At 42.1% G+C, this 22968-nt stretch overlaps 3 protein-coding genes across 5 annotated transcripts; 2 read left to right on the top strand and 1 right to left on the bottom strand.

Annotated features, from left to right (window-relative positions):
- Nucleotides 1-3579: 3579 nt before the first annotated feature.
- On the top strand, nt 3580-9609 carry LOC127757458 (uncharacterized). Of its 2 annotated transcripts, none has more exons than XM_052282964.1 (6): nt 3580-4314; nt 4922-5076; nt 5449-5568; nt 6530-6756; nt 6884-7619; nt 7713-9609. In XM_052282964.1, the coding sequence occupies exons 4-6, from the start codon at nt 6532-6534 to the stop codon at nt 9110-9112; spliced, it is 2361 nt and encodes a 786-aa protein (XP_052138924.1). In that variant the 5' UTR covers nt 3580-4314; nt 4922-5076; nt 5449-5568; nt 6530-6531; the 3' UTR covers nt 9113-9609. The 2 variants fall into 2 exon arrangements, with proteins under 2 accessions (XP_052138924.1, XP_052138923.1); XM_052282963.1 differs by having other exon boundaries at nt 5438-5568.
- Nucleotides 9610-13217: 3608 nt separating this feature from the next.
- On the top strand, nt 13218-16847 carry LOC127756942 (probable serine/threonine-protein kinase At1g54610). Its single transcript, XM_052282325.1, has 6 exons — nt 13218-13756; nt 13848-14135; nt 14214-14768; nt 14846-15565; nt 15651-15792; nt 16289-16847. Exons 1-6 carry the CDS (start codon nt 13361-13363, stop codon nt 16309-16311), a joined length of 2124 nt encoding a protein of 707 aa, XP_052138285.1. The 5' UTR covers nt 13218-13360; the 3' UTR covers nt 16312-16847.
- A 357-nt stretch (nt 16848-17204) lies between these two features.
- LOC127756943 (uncharacterized) lies at nt 17205-22459 on the bottom strand. Of its 2 annotated transcripts, none has more exons than XM_052282328.1 (11): nt 22262-22459; nt 20963-21170; nt 20284-20567; nt 20112-20195; nt 19513-20028; nt 19267-19399; nt 19023-19185; nt 18811-18939; nt 18529-18723; nt 18322-18444; nt 17205-17645 (listed from the first exon to the last, which is right to left on the bottom strand). In XM_052282328.1, exons 3-11 carry the CDS (start codon nt 20522-20524, stop codon nt 17529-17531), a joined length of 1701 nt encoding a protein of 566 aa, XP_052138288.1. In that variant the 5' UTR covers nt 20525-20567; nt 20963-21170; nt 22262-22459; the 3' UTR covers nt 17205-17528. The 2 variants fall into 2 exon arrangements, with proteins under 2 accessions (XP_052138288.1, XP_052138287.1); XM_052282327.1 differs by having other exon boundaries at nt 21073-21170.
- Between the last annotated feature and the right edge of the window lie 509 nt (nt 22460-22968).

Genomic DNA, 22968 nt, shown 5'->3' with positions numbered 1-22968 from the left:
GCCAGAGTTTAGAAACGATGGTGAAGCAAATTTTTGCCAACCATGGATGAAGGTTTATTACATAGGCTAGGTTCCTGAATAAACGTTGCCTCTTAGTGTTATAATTTATTGTGTATTTTGTCATGTTTTCAAGTTTTATTCGTAGTCTTATATGGTACAGTACAAACATTGTAATATATAATTGATTGTAGTTTTTGTTGAGGCAAAAGTCGGGATTCCCATTATCTTAAAATGCATTTACTACATAAATATGTTGCTATTTTGCTACTCACAAAACACTGACCAAAGTTAAACAAGAAAACAACTAACAAAATGCGGATCTTTTCAACTGAATTGTTTATCAGAAGGAAATGGAAATTGTGTTTGTCTGGGCGTGGCAGAAAAAAAAAACCACATGAAAAAGTAGCAAGAGAAAAAGCACAAAGTAAAAATAACTAGTATTAATAATGTCACAAAGTGGTACGGTTTTAGATCCAGGGCCTATGACGAGCATCATTGCAGCTTTCACAAAGTGCAGTAAACACATCTGACTTTTTTTTAATCCCCTTACGTCATGCAGTTATATGCCCATTTGTATGGTTATCTGGTTTAATTAATCTATTCTATGCATTACAAATGGCAATTCCGAAATTCAACGACTGAAATAGCACAAATCTAGGGATTAACGCTATGTAATCATACAATTGTTGAGGATGAACCTAGGCCCACTGTCACTGACCATTGATCTGTGATGCAAACCAGTAATACAAGATGATCATTAGTTACCTTTTTCCAAAATGGTTATCAGTAGTTGACTAATACTAGGACATGGTCAATAATTGTGTCCTTGTTGCTTGTTATTTCTTCTCATTTCAAATTGTTCTAGATTTTTATTCATAGCTTTAGACCATAGCAAGGTAACAGGGAACTTGTCAAATTTCAGATCTTTCCACTCCCTTTCCTAATTGTTTTATAGTAGTAATACTCCTAGTAAGGCCCTGTTTAGTTCCCAAATTTTTCTCAAAAACATCACATCAAATCTTTGAACACATGCATGGAGTATTAAATGTAGACAAATTTAAAAACTAATAGCACAGTTAAGGGGGAAATCACGAGACGAATCTTTTGAGCCTAATTAGTCCATGATTAGCCATAAGTGCTACAGTAATCCACATGTGCTAATGACAGATTAATTAGGCTCAAAAGATTCGTCTCGCGGTTTCCAAGCAAGTTATGAAATTAATTTTTTCATTCGTGTCTGAAAACCCCTTCCGATATCCGGTCAAACGTCCGATGTGACACCCAAAAAAATTCCTTTTCGCGAACTAAACGGGCCCTAAATTCCACCATTAAAAATGGATTCTCTAAAATTCAGGAGTACTAGTAGATTTACAAGAGATGGCCATGAGAATATGAAACCATTTTCCAATGTTTTCTCCTCCCTACTACTCCCTCCATCAAAAAAAAAGACAAACCTTGGTTTCCGTGTCTAATGTTTGACCGTCTGTCTTATTTAAAAAAATTATAAAAAAATTAAAAAGATAAGTCACGTATAAAGTATTAATCATGTTTTATCATCTAACAACAATGAAAATACTTAATATAAAAAAATTTCATATAAGACGGACGGTCAAACGTTTGCACAGAAATCCAGGGTTTGCCTTTTTTTTGGACGGAGGGAGTATACTCCTATTTCTGTCTGCCACAAGAGTATCTTTGGCACAGGAAAAAAACAATATAAAAATTCAGCCACAGAAAAAAAAAATCTGAAATTAGGAATCTTTGCCTCCACTGGAGCACCTTTGTACTCCAAACTCCAAACCCTACTACTACTAGTACTCTATCTGTTCACTCTGTTGCCATGTTTTGGCTAAACCTGCTGTTCATTGGTCAGTCACAGCCCCTCTTTTCTGCAACCCTTGCAATTGCAACAGTGCTTTCTTCAAGTCACAGAGACACACACATGTTGCTTAGAAATGAAGCATCACCAGTTCAATTCATCTCCCATATATATCTCATTATCTGAAATGAAGCATAAATATAGTATTATATCCTTGTTATTGTTGTATCAAAACCTTGCCTTATTTTCTGAAAGAGTTTCTTTTTGTCTGAATTTTGTGAGAGCTGAGGATTCAGATATGAACTTTACTAGGGTTGTGAGAGAGCAGACAGCACATGGGGTGGCTCATGCCATTCCTAGTGCAGTAATAACTGTACATCTATGGTGTCACAACAACAACAACAGCATCAAGCTCCTTCCTTCCTTCCATGGTTCCATTGCAGCAGCAGCAGCCAAAAAAAAAAAAAATCAGAGGGTGTGAGGCCCACTGGTGCCTCTGCCAACCATCTTTTAAGCCCTTTTTGTAAATCCATTGAGAGGGAACAAAATAAGAATTAAGAAATGCACAAGTAGAAATAAAAAGGGGGACTACTACTACACCATAATGCTACTAGTCCCCTGACAAGAACATGATCATCAGCACAATTATTTATTTTGGTACAAGGAAAACATATATGTGCTTTATGAACAGTACTGAAAGTTTGCAAAGAGATTAGTACCAAATGTGTGTGCACCATGGAAAATTTGGGATGTGAATTTTGGTACTTTTGATCCAATTATTTAGAGTATGGTACTCCCTATTCAATTGTGGTAATAATACTTGTTAGGAGTAGATGCATTTTGTCCTTGCTTGAAGAAATTGACTGGGACAGTGCAAGGACTAATAAAGAAATTAGTAGTAGTAGATGAGAAATAATAGTATATAAATACATCAATTGAGTCATGCTGTCAGTTAGAGAATTGAATGTGCTACAAGTACATTTTGAAATCCTTGAAATCCAACACCACACCTAAATAATAATAATGACATAATGCCCTCATGAAAGCACCCCCCGATTACAAGGCACTAGAAACAAAAAAAGGATGATCTTTTTTTTTCAAGACTAAACAAAAATGAAATCGATAGCAATATGATCTCACAAGAAACCGCCTCTTTGACTCCTGTTCAGATTTTCTTGTTCCAATCCAAATAGTAACAAGAGATGCCTATCTTGAAACCCAAAAAAAAAAATCACATTTTTTTCTCAATCTCTCTCTCTCTCACTAGCATCGCTTTCATCGGCACCAGCAGCAAGAACATTCGAAGAAAAAAAATGCTTTGGAAGAAAACAGCGTGTGATTATCATCATTGATTACTGTCTCTGTCCTATAAATAATATAAGGGATTTTGAGTTTTTATTTGTACTGTTTAACTACTCGTCTTATTCAAAAAATTTTGGGATTATTATTTTATTATTTTTGACTTACTTTATTATCCAAAGTACTCTAAGCACAACTTTTCGCTTTTTATATTTGCATAATTTTTTTTTAATAAGACGAATGTTCAAACAGTACAAACAAAAACTCAAAAATCCATTATATTATATTATGGAACAGAGCGAATATGTTTTTTTCTTCCATTTGTCACCCGTCAGCGATGGACAAGGATGCGGTTTGGTGTGCATGTAGCAGGAGGGGCTGCTACATTTATGATCTTTTCTTCCTTCCTTTCCTTTCTTTATACTCCAATCCAGAGGCACAATGAGATGAGAGAGAAAGCCAATATAGAGAGAGAAGAGAATCTCCCAGGTCTGATTGTCCGATAGACTGAACTCAGAGAGAGAGAGAGAGGAATGGAAAAAGGTACAGAGAAACCCCAAATTTGAGGCTTTTCCCCCAAAATCCAATGCAAAGTGATGGTTTTTTCCTCCCTCCCTATCATCCACCACCAAACCAAACTGAGAAGAAAAAAAAAACCCAAGAAGTTGTATTGAGTTTGAGAGAGTGAGAGGGAATACAACAAGAAGGGGGGTGAAGAGGGGGGAAGGCAGAGAATAAAAAGACCAGAAGTTGACAAACTTTTCCTGTCACTCTTCTAAGAAGGTCTTTTGCTCCTCTCCTCCTCGGCTTCTTTGCAGCTAGTGCTAGAGAGAGAAAGTGAGAGAGAGAAGAGGAGTTTATTGCAAGGGAGGAGGGAGAAAGAAAAGGATGGGAGATTTGCTCTCCCTTATCTAGTCTCTCTCTGATCTGCATCTGGGTTTTCTCCTCTCATCTCACCTCTCTTCTTCTTCTCTTCTTCCTTGCATGCTCTAACAAGGAAGCAAGGAAGGATTGTTTGTGTTGTTGTTGTCCATGTGAAAATGGATATATATATTATTATTGTATATGTGTCCTGCTGGTGTCTGTTTGGTTGGCCTTGTCTCCTGGCTTGAGGAAGTGGGGAAAGGTTGGAATCTTTTCTTGGATTTTGGAGGCTCTCTCCCCCCCAGCCCAGCCCAGCTGGTGATACGGTTGAGGTGAGAATTCTTCTTCTCCCTGTTGTGTTCTTGGCTTCTTCATGCTGCTGTTCCTGCTTCTGCTTCTGCTTCTGCTGTTGTTGTTGGTGGTGCCTCCTGTTTTGTTTCAGACTTTCAGTTTAGGAGTACTTTGAGTCCACAGAGTTCTCTTTGTTCTTGGATGTTTCCTCCCTCCCTTCTGTTGCAGTTCTTGGATTTTGCTTGTGTGAAACTAACTAGTGATTCTTTTCTCTTTGTATAAATATATTCCTTTTTTCTTTTCTTCTCTTGGATGGTTTTTCTTTTTGGTTTGCCGTTGGTGGAAAGGAGGGAGCTTTTGATCGTCGAGATGTTCCTTTCTTGTCGATCCTGGCCTCCTGATTCTCGCTTCGATTCCTGGTCGAATGTTCTTGATGAATTGTTGAGGAAAGCTGTGGTTTTCTTTTTGTTTCTTTGGCATTTTGATCTTTGGGATCCTTGTTTGCGTCACGGTCTCTTGCGGTTTCTTGATCTTCTCTCTGCTTTTTTTTTGTATATATATATATTTTTGTTCATGGTCCCTGGCATTTATTTCGTATTCTCGTTCATTTCTCCGTGTCCTGACTCGCAGCAAATGCCAAATTTCCAGGTCTCTTGTTGGTGACTCTGTGTGTGTGTGGTCTTTCTCCTCTGCCTCTGGCGTTAGATAAAGATGAACTGAATCGGCTTGGCAGTCACACTTCGATTTTCTTGGCAGCTGCAGAAGAAGAAGAAGAATTCCTCATCCACCATCGCTTCACAATCGTAAGTAGTAGTAATAGGAGATATCTCTGTTTGGTTTTCAGAATTTGTTTCTGGGTTCATCTGGATAATGTTTTCAATTCTTGCATCTGGGAGCAAAAGGGATGTGCATTCTTGAGATGTGTGTTTTGTTCTGTGTGATTTTTTATTCAATCTACCGTGTTTTCTTGCATCTTCTTTCATGCATTTGGTTGGTGAGATTTTGATTTTTTTTAGTCCCCAGCAAATCCGCGAACCCCTCGGAACTTCCAATCTTTTTTCTTCCCTGTTCTGAATCTGGTTATCCACATTGGTTTCCAGAATTTCCAAGAAATCCTCTTTTGTTTTCCATGTGGGAATAATTTCCGTATTTGCTAATTTTCAGGTCTCTTCCAGGTTGAGGCGACCTCTTTTTTGGAGCATCTTGGCCGTAACAGATAAGTTTGGCAATACGGGAGACTTGGTCTGCAGATATTGTCATCCTGATTCCTGCACTGGTTTACATCTGAACATTTCGTAAGTACAATAAAATCTTTGTACTGGTCTTCTAAATATAGGGATTGTTCCATGTGCTTCAGAATTTATTTGGATGATGTGAATTATGGAATTGTTTTATCTGTATGTGCATCCTGAGGATTTGGCTGAAGTGCTTAACTTACTTAGATGCCATTTGAGTCACCTTTCATTAGTATAAGGAAGAGAACTAGCGACTATAACTGATATTTGCATATATATAGGATGGAGAAAACTGATTCTGTGAGGTTCTTCATTTGAATTGTGAGATTACTGTTCTACATTTTAATAAGAAGCTATTAATATTGGATTAGTTGAGACTTGCGAGTTTGCAGAACATGACAATTATGGTCCTGAGTAAAATTCAGATTAGAACATAACGTGAATTGTACCTTTTACGTTCCACATTGATTGTCTCGCACCAATTGATGATGATATTTTACTTATTCGGTTCCTATGTTGACTCTTTGTAGAAAACTGTTAAAATACGATCATTTAATGACTTCTAGCTAATGAAACTTCAGAAACGGCATTATTATAGTAATGTCGTTTATAGCTTTAGGGCGCTTTGTGTAGTAATTTCAGTTAAATATTCGGTTTGGCCATTTCAGCTTTCGTTCATATAGACACTTTTTTCAGATTGAGCTCCAAAGCATAACTACTGCATAAGTTGATCTTTTTGTACAATATGGTCATGATCTCTCCACAAAATTGCTACTGTGTGGTGCAAGCCTACTTAGCACTACACGTTGAAAGGTTACGCTGTTTGGTTTGATTGGGACTTGGTTGGGCGATGTCTAGTTTCATTGACTGTAATGATCCAGTATGTATATCAAATCATACATACCAAGCTACCCTGCAAGTAGAACCCTGCTTGTGTGATTTTTATTTTTTTTATGTCCTTGTAAGTGTGGTAGATGTGAATGATCTCTCAGTGACCCAGAATGTTGTTTATATGTGCCAGGGATGGGAACAAAAGTTGAAAGCAAGACTTATCTTCCAGGATACTTCACTATGGCAGATTCTAGTGTAAATTCCAACGGCAATTGGTTGTCGTATCATGAGGAGAGCAAACCCAGCGGGCATGTTAGTGACAGTTTCACAATAACAACCGTGAATGCGTCTCCAGATTATGATAAGGAAATGCTAAAGCGGACAATGCTGGTGCATGAAGCAACATTCCGGAAACAGGTAAATTTTGATGATACCACGAGCTTCAGGATCGATTTAGTATATAAATTTTGCTGTTTTTTTTTTACGTTTCTATACTCTAGTTAAAATTATCTCTTATTTCCTTTACTATCTAACATCTGTACAGGTATATGAGCTTCATCGATTGTATAAAACTCAGAAGGACCTAATGGCACAATTCCAAAGAGAAGAGTGCAATGGATATCCTAGATCTGCAGACATGTTACAAGCAAGGTCTTATTCATCACAGGCAACATCACGGGATGTAAAAAGAGTCTGGCAAGTTATGCCTCCTACATCTGGAAATGATATTAAGCAATCATCTATAAATTTTGCTAAGGGATCGGAGTATGGTCGAAATGGAGCTCCTTTGATGAATAATAATAATGGCAGGTCCACAAAGAAAATGTTGGACCTTCAGCTTCCAGCTGATGCGTATGCCGATGATGACGACGACGATGATGATGATGTGGAAATACTAGAGGAGAAGCCTGCAAAGATTTTGCCAAGAATAAATGGCTCCGTTGTTGGTGGGATTGTTAAGCTCAACGTCGGAAATAGCGAGGGCTCTTCACACATGGAGAAGAGCTGGATCGCTAGTTTACATCCTCAACATGTCTCTACAGTAAACGTTTTAAATAAAGCAGTGGAAGAGTCTTCTAGCATGAAAATGCCAGACTTCCTTGGTGTGGGAACCTCCACTTCTCAAAGCCAACGTTATTCATCGGGCAGGGTGAACCTGAACCACCTAAGTTTGGAAGACACCATGAAAGAAAAGCGTATTGGTGAAGCATCTGGTTCAAACTTTTTTGGTGCAAATGAGGAAGTAAAGCGTAACAGTTCATTCAACAATAAAACAGATTGTAAGATTCCTAACTTGTTTTTTTAGCTTTATGCCTTGAATCAATATGTAGCCATCAAATGCACACTGAGCATATTTTACTCTTCTTTTCCAGATCAAAATGTCAGCATGGGATGGTTCAAACAAGAGCCAAATGGTATTAATTTCTCTGCTGCGCATTACCTGCCTAGATGTAATCCCTTCAATCAACTAATCGACGCACCGACCAGCTCCAACGCTGCAGTCAAGTCTCCGTGGCAAAGCAGCAACACAAGTTACACTGCTAATGGTCACTATGGTTCTGTTTACACGCCCTTTGCTCAGAATGGTTTCTTCAACGGCTTCTCAGTGGATTCTATCAATACTCCAATGGCAACTAATCATTATCATAACCAACGTTCTTCAAAGTTTCCAGGAGAACCTCAATATCAAAAGCATTCCCCACTCCATGGTGTGAATCTGAATGATACCCCTCAAGATGTCACTGCTATTCAGGAACAGGGAAGTGAGAATTCACCGGTTGATATATCTTGGCTCAGGAAGGACCCTGTAGATCTGATGAAGTCACAAGTGCAACCAAGTTGTGCAAATGGCCAATCCCAGATTTCATTAGGTTCCACAGCTTATTCAGAAGGTAGCACAAGAGTACTCGGTTTCCCTATCAATGCAGCCGCTGAAAGAAACACCGAACCATTGATCAAGCGCGAAGCTGACATGGAAATGCACAAGAAAGATGATGCAAATGCGAGGAATCTCATTGACCTCAATGCCGCGCCTTCCATGGATGAGCCAGACATTGATGTCCATCAGTCAGAAGGTGGCACTGTTCCTCAGCAACCAGATGATCCTTCTGAGGACTCTCTTGCTAGAACTGCAGCAGAGAGCCTAGTAGCCTTGTGTAAAGATGTCTTTCAAGCAGGGTCTCCCCTTGCTGACATTTTGCATTGGTTCGCTGACCTCGCTATTGCATCGAAGGAGGATGCAGTGGTCTGTAGTAGCGAAAGTGACAGCGATGATGAATTTGAAGCTTTGACACTGCAGCTAGAAGAAACCAAAGGCTATGAGCTCTACTCAACACCGAAAACACCAGTAGAGCATAAGAGCAATGAAGACCATGGCTCTGTTGCAGCCTCACTGCTTCAGACAAAACCTCGAAGAGGCCGAGCACGAAAGCGTCCCCAGAAGAAAGATTTCCAGAAGGACATTCTACCAAACCTCGCTTCGCTGTCGAAGCACGAGGTGTCAGAGGATCTTCACACCCTTGGAAGGTCAACGCCATCGAAGCGGGGAGGTCGAAACGGATCGCAGTCCAGGGGGAGGCGCCGAGCAAGAAGCGTGGCTATCGCTGTTGAGGAAGTTGAGGTAAGCCCACCTCCAGCTCCAGCGCCGCCACCTCCTCCCCCAGCTGACTTGGACGCTAATGCTCTCGGCATAACTGGGTGGGGAAGAACAACCAGGCGCTGCCGTCGACCGAGATGCCCTCCGGCGAACAATGCGTCATTGCGTCTAGCTTGAGAGAGAATTTTAGGTGCCTTAGCTGACGGGAAATGATCTTGAAACTGTATTTTTGGGTGGAGTTGCAGAGAAATTTGTGACCTTGGTAGCTTGACAGTAATCAATCAACATTGTACATGCTGCTCAGCCCCTAATTTGGGGCTCCAGAAACCTGCATTGGATAAAAAAACATGGTGTACATCTCTTTGTTTCGGTATAAACTCTGATTCTAGATAGCAATGCACCTGAAGAACAGGCCTTGTGAAACCTGGAATATCAGTTGTAATTAGATTTAGCTCCTGGAATATCAGTCTGTGATGTCATGTTCTGAGTTCAGAATATAACTGAAACAATTGCTGGAACTGGGTGACCTGCAGATTTACTAATGCTCACTGATGATGTCAAGTGATCATTTTGACTTTTTGAGTACTTAATTCTCATAATCAAACATTTCATAAGTTTGATGGTTGTGGTTACTTGTTAGGAACCATGTTTTGCCCATGAAGTTGTTGAACAACTTGAAACAAACTGAATAAGCCTAAAAACAAATCTTGACATTTTTATGCTCTTCATATTTTGTCAAATTTGCAGTGTTTTGGCCGCTATATTTTCTGTCCATTCTGCTTCATGGGTAAAGTAACCTGCCTTTAGCCTTTCAAATTTTTTTTAATAAAAAAACTCAGAGTACAAGCTCGGTTTCTCAAGGACTCAAGGTTTAATTAATTAATGAGATCTGAACTTGTAATCTTTTGTACTCCACGTTAGGTAACATTGTGTTTTTTCCAAGATTGGTTCAAGAAACTGTTGTTCTAGTTTAAAAGATGATGTCTCATTCAGTCATTCGGCTGGCCACTAGTTCCCAAAAATTATAGTAGAAGACATTTGGTTGGTTTGGATTAGTTGAGAAGATTGCCCATTCTAGAGTGAATCAAAGTTAGAAGCTATGATTTCTTTTGGCTAATGATCATGTGCCATTAGCTATATGGCTTAGCCAAATTATCCCCCAAAACATCATAATCAAGCTAACTTAAATTAACCTCACAAGAAAGCCACTCAATGCCAAAGAACATTCCAATGTAATTTGTCAAAAGAGAGAGGATGGGCTCAATCAAAGACCATGTGGTAATAAAGCCTGTAAATGCCACAGTGCACAAACCACATGCTGCTGTTAAATATTATGCAGTTGTAATAGAAGAGCATTTGCCCCTGTTAATAATTACTAAGCACATACACACACTCTTCTGCTAACAGTCTTAACTGCAGCATTCATGAACATTACACGGCTTAGGATTCACTAAGATTTTTAAGCTGATGGTACACTTTGGGGGGCCCACCCAGCAGTGAAAGGTAAAGAGAACAGAGATGCAACACATCAATCCAGGCCGTGCATAAAGACTTGCTGTCTTGCCAATCAAGCCTTGTGTGATGTTTGTTTTGTTTTTGGTCAGTAAAAAGACTGCATTTGCATAGCAAAAGAGAAGAGCAAAGCATCTGGGATCTGAATGCATGTGTTAATCTTTTTGCTCCTATAAAGAACATATTTTTATTACTGCTAGATCTCATTAGCCTTATGACTGGTCTGCTATGACAAATAGTACCACCAGCATTTTTACCTGTGCTATGACAGCCAGTACCAACACTTTCCAGAGAGACCAGTGACAGTCTAAACAATTGAGATGCTGCTACCTGGTCTCTGATCAGCCATGCTGATGACATGATATCTGTTGATCTCTAGCCGATTCTTGGTACAGTACAATGTTTTAACCTGGCAAATGGATATTAAAATGGCTAATTATTGATAGGGAGCTCAATTTGCTGCAAGAGAAATCAGAACAGCATGATGGTTGATGAAGCATATCTTCCATCAAAGGTAGCAAGGAATATGTGAGTGCCAAAGCAAGGCAAAAAGCAGGAAAAGATCATCTTATGATCCTATCTATCTCCTTGCATTTGCCCATGGATCTGCATGCACATACACTAGTGCCCATTGGTGTGAGTTTTTTCTTTAGGCAAGTTCTTTTCTGTTTTTACAGTCGTGCAACTAGGTCCCACCAAGAGAAAATTTTAGCCAAATATGAAATGCTTAGTGCAACAGTGAAAACACTATTCCAACACAATTGCAGTAACCATTTGTCCTTCTTTACATAAAAAAAATCTCATAAATGCAATGGAGTTCCATCATGAAACTTTACAGTGGTAATAAACTTTTTAAGAATTTTTTTAGGAAACATATAATTGTAGTGAAAGATTGATTTTACACAATATAATCCAGCCATAGGATACACTACAAAAAGCAAAGAGGCAACAACAGCTTACCTCCTCAAAAGAACTGCCAACCACTTCATATAATGAGTAGACTTTTGTTATGCTAGTATTTTCTTTCCTCTTCTCTGGCCATATTTTTTCTTTTTTGCCTTGGATGCAAAAAGAAAGTGATGAATTTCCATGGGGTCATCCTGTGGTCCATTGCACACCTCTCTATGTCAATGGGCCCATTTATATTGTACTGTCTTTATAAGAGGCAGAGAATAGGGACAGCATGGTTATTGGTATAGTCAACACCAACATAAATTCCTTTCTACAGAAAGAATGAACATGCTGCTGCATTGGCTAGCCAACCAACCATGAAAGCACAATGCATGCAATGCAGGTCATAAATCACACCAAATTGGAGTTTGCTGCATTTGATTCCTCAAAATTTCAAAAATTTTCACATGCCCTATAACATCATACAACCTTTCACATTGTTACTACCTCCCTCCCAAAAAGAGCTACATCTAGGCAAATATTTATCAAATTTGTAACTAGAAATAAAGTCTTCATGAGACGAAGATAGTATTTCTCTTGTTAAAGTCAATATTTGTGAAGCGATGTTAGAGTTGTCGAAGAAATTATGAGTAAATAGGAGTTAAAAGAACCCGTGGCCTTACGAAAATAAATAGAAGGTATGGTAGAAAACAGAGAGTCAAACAGAACAAGAGAATAAAAGGGAGTACAGATTTGCTAGTCATTAAAACAGCAAATTCTACCAACAAAACTGGATCTGAAATTAACTATGCATTGGACAAACAATGAACAATCCCTATCTTAAATCCCCTCACCAAATATCCACAGGTACTACAATAGTCAAACATTCCCTCTCTCACACATTTCCCTTTCTCATGCAGTTGATTTGTGGGGTAGCATGCAACATAGTGGGCATATATCCCTTTCTCCAGACATGAGAAAAGTAAAAAAGAGAAGAAAAAAAAAACACAAGGCCAGTTAAAGTGCTTAATCACCACTTTCTTGTTCCTAATTAACTGGCAACTTTATAGTAGATGCCATGTTTCTCCCAAACAAACCATCATTGTTCATCTGCTCATCTTTGCATCAACAACATCATTGCAAACAGTGCTGCTAAACCCATGCATTATCCATAAACAAATCAAAGCATTCAAAATGCAGCACAAATATACGGATAAATGAGAGAGAGACACACACACACAAGGCGGCTAGGGATTTTAAATATGAACGGCTAGTACAAACTTGTACTCCCCTAGCGCCATAATAAAATCACATGAACATTTTTCCCGCCTAAAACCCGGACACCATGTTCCTATACTTGCATGCACATCAATTCCCTCTCATGTACTTTCTCCAAAAACAAATATTCTTTGACCAATGCACACATCAATAGTATATTCTCCTATCCAAATCTTTTTCAAAACATATTTTAAATTTCTCCCAAATTTCTAAAAAAAGTTACATCAAAACAACAACTAAAAAACCCCCAAAAATTAACACGTCAAAATAGCCTGATCATTGCTGGATCAGTTGCACCTGTTCAGCTTATATAGAGGTAGTTGCATTGCACTTAACCAGAGCACATCAACAACCTTTTTGGCTATCTTTAGAAGGTGATTAGGGAGAGCAATTAAGCCATAACCCATAATTACACTACACTCCTCCCTAATCTTTTATTGGCTAATCTAATCCAGCCCAATCCCTAGCTCAATACCAGCACAAGAATTAAAGCAAAAGGAAGGACAAATTTTGCCAACAACAAAAAAAAAGTAAAAAAAACATATATATTTTTCTGCCAATTAAAGGAAGCAGAAGCAGCTAAGCTTAGCTATCTTTAGGAGGAGCTCGAGCTTTGCATTTCCATTGCTTTGGAAGAAGAAGAGGAGGAGGAGGAGGAGGTGGTGGTGGTGGTGGTGGAGGAGGAGGAAACAGAGGAGGCAATCCCCTGTTTCTTGCTCCTCCCCTGTGTTCCCGGCGGCGGCGATGGGGTGCGCGGCGTCCAAGGGCGCGGCGGTGGCGTCGCCGGCGTACGAGGCGACCACGACGTCGTCGTCGTCGGCGTCGGCGGCGTACAGCGTGTCGAGGAGCGCGTCGACGGGCGCGGCGGCGGCGGAGGTGGCGTCGATTTGGAGCCGGCCGGTGCGGCTCGACGCGTACGAGGATGATGGCGACGGGAAGAAGAAGGCGGCGGCGCGTGGGGGTGGTGAGTGTTCGTCCGTCGTCGTCGTAGGCGGTGGCGTGCGGCTCGGGAACATCCACAGGTACGTCGAGGCGGAGCAGGTCGCCGCCGGGTGGCCGTCGTGGCTCAGCGCCGCCGCCGCCGAGGCCGTCCACGGCTGGGTCCCCCTCAAGGCCGCCAACTACGAGAAGCTCGACAAGGCAAGCAAGAACTCAAACCGTCGAACACCTCTCCTTCTCAATTAAGCTAACAATCAATGGCGGCGGCAATGGCGGCGCGTCCATGATCCAGATTGGGCAGGGGACGTACAGCAGCGTTTTCAGGGCGCGGAACGTGGAGACGGGGAGGATGGTGGCGCTGAAGAAGGTGCGGTTCGACAGCGGCGAGCCGGAGAGCGTGCGGTTCATGGCGCGCGAGATCCTCATCCTCCGCCGCCTCCACCGCCACCCCAACGTCGTCTCCCTCGACGGCCTCATCACCTCCCGCTCCTCCCCCAACCTCTACCTCGTCTTCGACTACTCCGACCACGACCTCGCCGGTCTCTCCTCCGACCCCTCCCTCTCCTTCTCCCTTCCCGAGGTAGACGACGACCCCCCCAACACATCCAACGGCTGAGATCGCGACACGTGGGCTCTAACCGACACGTGGACGGTGCAGATCAAGTGCTACATGCGGCAGCTGCTGCTGGGGCTCGAGCACTGCCATGCGAGGGGGGTGATGCACCGCGACATCAAGTGCGCGAACCTGCTGGTGAGCGGCGGCGGCGAGCTCAAGGTCGCCGACTTCGGGCTCGCCAACGTGTTCGACGCGTCGTCGGCGGCGGCGATGACGAGCAGGGTGGTGACGCTGTGGTACCGGCCGCCGGAGCTGCTGCTGGGCGCCACGGCGTACGACGCCAGCGTCGACCTGTGGAGCGCCGGGTGCGTGTTCGCCGAGATGCACGCGCGGCGGCCGATCCTGCAGGGGAGGACGGAGGTGGAGCAGATCCACAGGATCTTCAAGCTCTGCGGCTCGCCGGGGGACGCGTACTGGCGCCGCGCGGCGGCGGGCGGCGGCGGCGGCGCCGGGTTCCGGCCGCAGCAGCCGTACGAGAGCCGGCTCAGGGAGACGTTCGGGGGCATGATGGGCGACGACGCGTTCTCGCTCCTCTCCAAGCTCCTCTCCGTCGAGCCCTCCGCCCGTGGCACCGCCACCGAAGCCCTCGCTTCCGAGGTAGGTGACCATGCCGCCAAGGTGTTCGTCCGTGGGCATTCGTGGCTGAATTTTCTTTTTCGTGTCGATTTGCGCAGTATTTCAGGACGGAGCCGTACGCCTGCGAGCCATCGAGCTTGCCCAAGTACGCGCCCAACAAGGAGATGGACGCCAAGCTTCGAGAAGATTCTAGAAGGAGGGTCAATGTCGGCGGCAGGAACCACGGCGGCGTCGGCGGCGGCGAGGCGACGAAGCGGCTGTCACGGGGGCACAAGAGCATGCAGGACACCACCGCCGCCGCCACCGCGGCCGCCGTCGTCGCCAGCCAGAGGCACGGCCACGGCCACGTCCACGCCGAGGAGTCGCTCCCCCGCGCCAACGGCGGCGAGGCGAGGCTGTTCGTCGACATGCAACCCGTGCCGGTGATCGCCAGCAAGCGCCACGACGACCCGACGCCGCCGCCGCCTCCGCCGCCGATGTCCCGGAGCTACCAGGACGACGCCGGCGACCGCCTCCCGCTCTCCGGGCCGGTGCAGCTCACCGCCTCCACCGGCTTCGCCTGGGCCAAGATGCCACGACCAGACTCCACCACGACGGCGGCGGCGGCGGCGGCGGCGAAGCGGAGCTCCTCCAAGGTGCCAAGAACCAACAGCAATGGCGGCGCCTACGAGGCGGAGAAGCAGGAGGCGATGAAGCAGTGGGCGCAGGTCGCCGACGCGTTCACCTCGTCGGAATCCTACAACAACCGGTTCAAGGAGCCCACGGCCACCGCCGGCGCCGCCGCCGCCGCCGCCACCAAGGAGGTCAAGAGCAGCAAGGTCTCGTCTCCCTCCGATCACTTCCACCATTGTCGTAATCCTTCCTCACCGGCCATCTCACTGACGATTTTCCCGCCATTGGCAGAAGCACAAGGTCGGCGGCGGGAGGTTGCACAGGGTGGGATTCTCCGGGCCGTTGCTGTCGCAGCCGCGGCGCATCGAGGAGCTCCTCCAGAACCACGAGCAGCAGATCCGGCGAGCTGGCCGCCGCTCGTGGTTCCGCAAAGGTGATCCACACACCACACGGATGATGAGTCTCCTCTGCAGTACTGCCCTCTGACTTAAGTTCCTGACATGTGGACCCTCTGAGTAAAGGGTTCACATGTCAGTCACTCAACATCAAAGAACAGTATTGTAGAGGATCTATTTCTACACCACACAACATGACACATGCCATTGCTGACCTCTTTGAAATCCGAAACCGAAATGCCATGACCGATGGATATGATGGAGGGAACTGAGTTTATGAAAATTATTCGCGAGTTCAGAACACAATCAAATGAATTAAATATTAAAATTCGAAAACAAATAAAAATAATTTCCTAAGAAATGCTGATGAAAAGTTCACGGGAAAATCGTACTATACTTGTTTGGGGCCTATTTGGAACGGAGAAATTTCAATGGAATTTTAGAGGAACTTCCTAAGAAAATTCTATAAAATTACTGTGTGTTTATAAAGTAGCCGAAAAGGAGCAGGATCTCATGCATTGTTGTTCTTGGCAGGCAGCAAGAAGGAGCAGCAATGAGGAAGACAGACATGGCATGATCACACACCACACAAACACAAAGAGCACAAGAGGAGCATCATCAAGTGTACTTGTTGTCATCACAAGGAAGAAGATGAACAAGCAGCCAAGCTTTTGTTAGGACATGGCTTGCAGCAGCATGATGCCATCAGATCAGGGGAGACAAACTGGTGGTGCAGTGTTGCTGTCAGCATCTCTGAATTTTTTCTGAATTATCTGGAGTAACACTTGATGTGCTAAAAAAAACTTCAACAAGATAAAAAGATTAATGGATGGACAACTCCAGGATGAAAATGATGCTGTCCAAAGCACTTCTGTATAGCAAAAGATTGTATAGAGTTTGCAAACTCATAATGCTGCTGTCTGTCAGTTTACCTGCAACACTGCCTTAGCTTCTTCCATCATTAGTTATGGGCTGGAAACAGCAATTGCTGCATTTTCTGCTCTGGCACCTGTTTCTGATTATACTGTTGCTGTTGCTGTTGTTGTTGATATGGGAGATAATCTGGTTTAGGCTCCTGGTTTTGTCTGTTTTATTGGACCTTTTGACTTTTCTTTTGTGACAAAGGCTTTCTAGTTTTGTTGAAAACACCCTCACTAGATTTTGAACTTCAGAAAACTGCAACTATTCTGTCAAAACTAATAATAACTACAAACTCAATTAGACATTTTAGAAAACTGCAACAATAGTTTATGATCATCAGAAAACTGCTGCTTTTTGTTTTTAATGGTTTCCTGGTTTTGTTAACCCCACTAGATTTTATCAGATGTTGAAAATTGTAAGTTTAAAAAATAGCTGTTTTTTTTTGTCATCCAAACAAAGTAATGTTGGTGACAGGATTAAACTTCCACAATACACAAAATCGAAACATGAATGTAAATGATCACATATGGAATGAGAACAGATGAATTGAATGAATAGATTGATTGGTACCAGCCAATTCCTGATTTGCAGAACAAATTTCCCATAGAATTCATCCACAAACCAGATTTCCAAACAACATGCATGACTATGTACGCTGGTTTTTACAGAACTCTGAAGTAGAGCCGTTGATCTCATGGACCAGAGCGAAGAAGCAACCATGCCATGTTCACCCTCCCAAAACCAAGGTGAGTTCATCAAGTTTCACAGGACAGAACTTGTGGTCGCCTGCTACTGGCCTACTGCTCTTGACTGAAGCATCAGATCCAGTTAAATTAGCATGCCGGTTAAAATGTCAGTCATCGTCGTCGCAAGGCAAGAGCGTCGGTATCTGCCCATGATCGACGAAATCGACTCTGTTCAGCCTTACACAGCATAGGACATTCTCAGGGAGTTCTTCCTGCTTCTGTGCCTGCATGAAATTAACAAAAATTTCAGTTCATGATGAAACTAATGTCACTAAATACATAATCTTGCGTCGAAAAGATTCTCGTGTCATTCAAAACTTCTTTAACATAGTCATTTCATTGTTTGCTATGCTTAGATAAGCATGTCTAGACAAGTTATGTTTTACAGGCTGTCATCAGTGATCATATTTCAAGACAATCTGTTAAGGAGAAGTGAACCTTAGCTTGGCCTACTGTCGATGTAAATTGTAACTTATCGTAACTCTCTCCAAATCTTGATGAAATTGGACAGCCTTGTTTCTTCAGCCATCATGGCAAACCGTAAGCTTGCTCTTACACCCAATGAAAATTGGGGATTTGTTACCACAGTTTAGAATGATTTATTAAGATAAGCTTGCTGTTACACCCAATGAAAATTGGGGATTTGTTACCACAGCCTTTAGAATGATTTATTAAGGAAAAGATAACTAACATTTTTTTCTCTCAAATTCAGGAACATTAGCAGTAGGCCAAGTGTTTATATGATAATGCTGTATGATGAACAGTTGTAGCCTCTTGAATCTAGATTAGTTTTGTTGTCAGACTTATAGTTGCTTTCAGTAATATCTGAAATGGATGCTGAATTGATAAATATTAAGAGGGCATAACTACAAAAAAAATCAGAAAAGATCATATTTCTACCTGTATGGTTAAACCTAGATCAATGACACCATGTTTCAACCTTTCTCGAAACGCTTCAAGCCCTTTCCTTGAGATGAAGCTAAACCGGTGCACGTCAAGGTCTATCTCAAAGTAATTTGGTCCCTGCATCACCAACACATGTCATGTAAAAGTCAAGATACAAAAAAAGAAACCAACAAAAAGTTCTATCACATGATGGTAACTTACCACATAAAAATTGTGTTGAGGTCGCGAAAGGACTGGCTTTTCATTATAAGCCTGCACAAGCTTCCTCTCTGCAGAACTCAGATTCATATCATCAGGGTTTACTAACCCTGCCAATATTTTCAATCTTTCTCGGTACGGAACCGTTGAATCTAATGGGAACCCCTTAACCTTTTCTATCTCATCATTTACAAGTCTCTGAAAATAAACAAGAAGACAACGGTTAAGGAGGGCTCAATTTAGAATTAGTAGGCAAAGGTTATCTGTGAACAAAGAGAAGTTTACCTTTATACTATCAAGAAACAGAGGAGAAATTTCCTTCTCATAGTTCTCATTCAGTTTGAAATACAACACTAGACTAATGCCTTCCCCATCACTATCACCAAGGAACATAGCAGTAGGATATGTAGGCATCTGCAGGAAACCCAAAAATCATTGGTACATTGGAGCAATTAGCATAGCTGAAAACTGAAGATAGCAAGACTTAGTGATCATACCTGAATATTAACGATAAGTAAGGAAGGAATTTTCTCGCTTGGCCCAGCAGATGGAAGCTCAATATGCTGCGCAATGTGATGAATTTTCCTTGGGGACATGAACATGTCCACACCAATCGGAGTATACGGTGAACTTCCTGGGGCATGCAACTTCTTTTTGTCTCTGCAAGTAACTCCAAACTATAAATAAAAACTAAGTCCCTTAATTACACAACATAATGAGCATGCATTTAGCAACCCTTACTTAAAAAAGGTTTCTCCACGTAGTTTGAAGGTCGATGGCTCAAGAACGGACCAACAACTTTCTGATATTTTCTCACTGCCTTGAGGAACCAACAATCCAGCTCTTGGATGAATCAAGTACCTCCTAGAAGAGCCTATGTATATAGAACATTCAACATCAACAACCATGTTTTTTAATCTTACTTAACTCAGTAGAACGCAAAAATAAATGGTGAAACTGTGGAACACATATGAGCACAAAACTCACATATTTCAGTAGTTTGTTCTCCATCAAAAGATTTCCTCTTGAAAGAGAGCCTGACAACTCCTGATTTCTTCTTTTGGCCCCGAGGACTTGCTACGGCCAAAGGCTGAACCTTATTAGCATGGCGAGGCGTGCACACTGGTGTCAAACTTTTGAAGATACTTTCATGAGCCTTGTCTCCTTCTTTCGAAGATTTCAACGTATTACATGCATCCTCGCCTCTTCTGAGTTTTGTCAGAATTTTTATACCCTCATTTCTAGTCTTTGTTTCATCAACCTTCACATCAGATACATCACATGATTCTGGGCTTGGAATTTTAGGCTTCTCCGATTCTTGAATATCTGCTTGGTTTGGTCTATCCATTTTGTTCGCATCTCTTTTCAGGTATTGTCCAATGGCTTGAGCAACACATGAACCATCAAAAATCCTCTCAAACTTCTGGATTGCATCAGCAATGCTTGAAGCATCTTCACAGTGCATTAATTGTGTACCCGCTGAATTTGACATTGCAGGGAGGTCTGCAAGAAAAGACCAAGCCTGAATATACTGCATCAATTCACATGTACAGTGCAGATCACATTGGTTGAAAGGTAATACAAACCTCCATTAACACTGCTGAAATCTTCATCAGAATCAGATCCTAAAATACTGAGAGAGTCGAACCATGCTTCTTCTTGACACACAACTAGACCAGTAGGGCAAAAATTCAGGATTTAACTCAGATAACCGAGACAAAAAAAAAAAATGCAAGTAACAAGAAAAATTCCAATTACCATTTCCATTTTCTGAGTCTAGCTCACTATGATGCCACTGCAACTGTGTGAGATGAAATGTTACATTCGAGCCATCAGATTTAGCCTCCTCATGAACAACTTCTCCAGGAGCAGCACGGCTCCCTGCGTCACTGGCGCGTACTATAGGTGCATTGCTCAAAACTTTTCCGCGGTAACGCCGGTATATACAGCACAATTTCTGTGATCTCCGTTTTTTGCTTGAAGACACGCAGGCACCCATGGTGGTAGTAAAACCGAATTTATTTTCTTCAGATTTCAGGAAGCTACAAGCCACAGAAATTCCAAAGAGATTAATTAACAAACCTGCTTTCCGGAATATGAAGATAAATTCATTCTGTATCCTAGATTGCAGTCTTTAGATAGATGTTGGTTGCACATCCATGTGATGCTTCTTGCGTTATAATAACAATCTGGCTATCTATTTCTGAAAAACTAATTTATTTTTCTCCCTTCTGAAGATCTTCAGTGTATTATGCTCAGAACTTCAATGGAACTTTTAACCAGTGAAACAGGAAAAAGATGCATTCTTTTTTTACGAAAAAAATAGCAGGAGAAAAAAAAAGCATCCATGCATGTGAAACCAGGATGAACTTATGGTAAAAAAAAGAAACTGGATTATCAACCGAAAATAAGCATAACCTTGGAGGAAAATGCTTACAAGATGCAACAAAAGCATAGATCTCCTTACTGCACCAACGCCAACATAGGGAAGGGACCACCAAATGAAGAACAACTTGTTTTTGGCTGATTACATGGAGCTAGAAATACCTGATGATAAATTGGGTAAACAAGCCCAGGAGGCTAGGAGAGAAGATATTCTGGTGACCTACTAATCACCGACGAGCATTCCACTCCTTCAGGACAGCCTGCACACAAATCGATTTTTTTGACCATCAAGAATCATCATCCATTAAAGCTCATAATAGCAAACCAACAGTTGTCTGCACATAATACAGTTGTAAGAAAACAAATAAATGCAGCTAATGAATTACAGGTACTTTGGACTTGGTCAAAAAAACAAGCACTCCAGATAAACCAATAAATAATTCTGAAGATTCTGCAAAAGTTTAATTGCTCCTTGAACTACTCGGCTCATCCAAGTTGACTTGATGGCCACTACAACAAAAACTAGTTTAAGCTTCTCAGAGGCAAAGAACACAGAAACCCACATTGAAAAACAAAGAACCAGAGATTAAAATAGTCGGAGTGAAATTACTAACATAAGGCCTGGATCTTAGTCTTTGCTCCAATTCTCCTAGCCAAGAACTTTTCAAATGAAACACGAAGAACACCAAAAATATTTAAAAAATATCCTAATTGGATCATCAAATAGGTAAACCAAAACAAACTAATCAAAAGCAGGGGCAATTTTCCTGCAACTAACTCCATCAAAGAAGCCGCCTCAGAAATCAGAAGCACAAATGCACACACAATCTAACAAAGGATTTGCATCAAATTCTCACTTTATTCAGCCAAACAGCCAGCTAGTATCATTTGGCAAGACAGCCACAAATAAAATTGAAGAACACATTTTTTTTGGCAATATATAAAAATCCAGCCTTTTGACAGATACTCCTCACCACAAGAAAACCGAACCTGCCGACCTCACCTCCCCAAAAACACAAAAAAAAAAAGAAAAAAAACGAAAAAAGAATCACCACAGGAAGATCCCCAGCTTGAGCTGAGCCAAGCACACGCGCCAGAAGAACAAGCAAAGCCTCTCTTAATCTGACACATCAAGAAACGCATCAGCGTCAGAGATTCAGAGATCCAAAAACACCCGGAGAAATCGAGGCTTTTTCTCGCACACAAGACGACTCCAACTTCTCGCCACTCGTTAACATCCAAACAAACAAACAAAAAAGAAATGAAAACAACCACTTTCTTCCTCCCTTCTTACTACTGTACAAAACAAGAAGCTGAAGAAGAAGAAGAAGAAGAGCAACAATAGCATTACATGAACCCGGCCACCGCCGGCGATGGTGCCCGGCGGCGAAGGAGATGGTGGCGGCGAAGGAGGCGGTGGCAGCGAGCGAGCGAGCGTGCGCGCGTGCGAACGTATATAACTCGTCGTCGACGTCTACACGTGGAGGAGGGGAGACAGCGAGAGATGGGGGAGCTCTGCTGATCTGCTTCTCTCTCTCTCTCTTCCCTTTCTCTTCTCTCTCTCTATCTTTCTTTCTCTCTCTCTCTCTGGCTTTTTGAAAGCGACTTCGGATTCAAATTTGTACGGATTTTGGACTGTTGATGGTACTAGTATTTGAGTTTTGTTCGGGCTCCATCGTTCGACTTTTTTTTCTAATAAACCCAAAACGGCTTATTAGAGAATAAAAATAAATTATAGATAAAACTTTTATATATATATATATATATATATATATGTTCTCGGTGACTTAAAAGCCAATGCTGAAAAAGAAACTACGTTGAAAATATCTCAAAATCAATGTCAAAATTAAGTTTGAAAATTCAAATTTTGACTTTTTCTTTGGCTGAATAGGCTATCCGATGAGAGCCTTCGGATTTTGGGTGGAGAGGGAAATTTGAGGTTGGGTCTGACAATGCATGGTTTGGTCAGGTCAGGAGGTGTAAATGTTAAATGTGGATTGGTTGTGGTTTTGGCAAAAGTTTGGTGGAGTGGAGTTGCCACCAAGTATATTAGGGGCT

The sequence above is a fragment of the Oryza glaberrima genome, chromosome 12 (genome assembly GCF_000147395.1).
Source record: "Oryza glaberrima chromosome 12, OglaRS2, whole genome shotgun sequence".
NCBI classification, from domain to species: domain Eukaryota; kingdom Viridiplantae; phylum Streptophyta; class Magnoliopsida; order Poales; family Poaceae; genus Oryza; species Oryza glaberrima.
The sequence above is the reverse complement of the archived record's forward strand: the minus strand, read 5'-3'. Positions and strand labels throughout refer to the sequence as shown.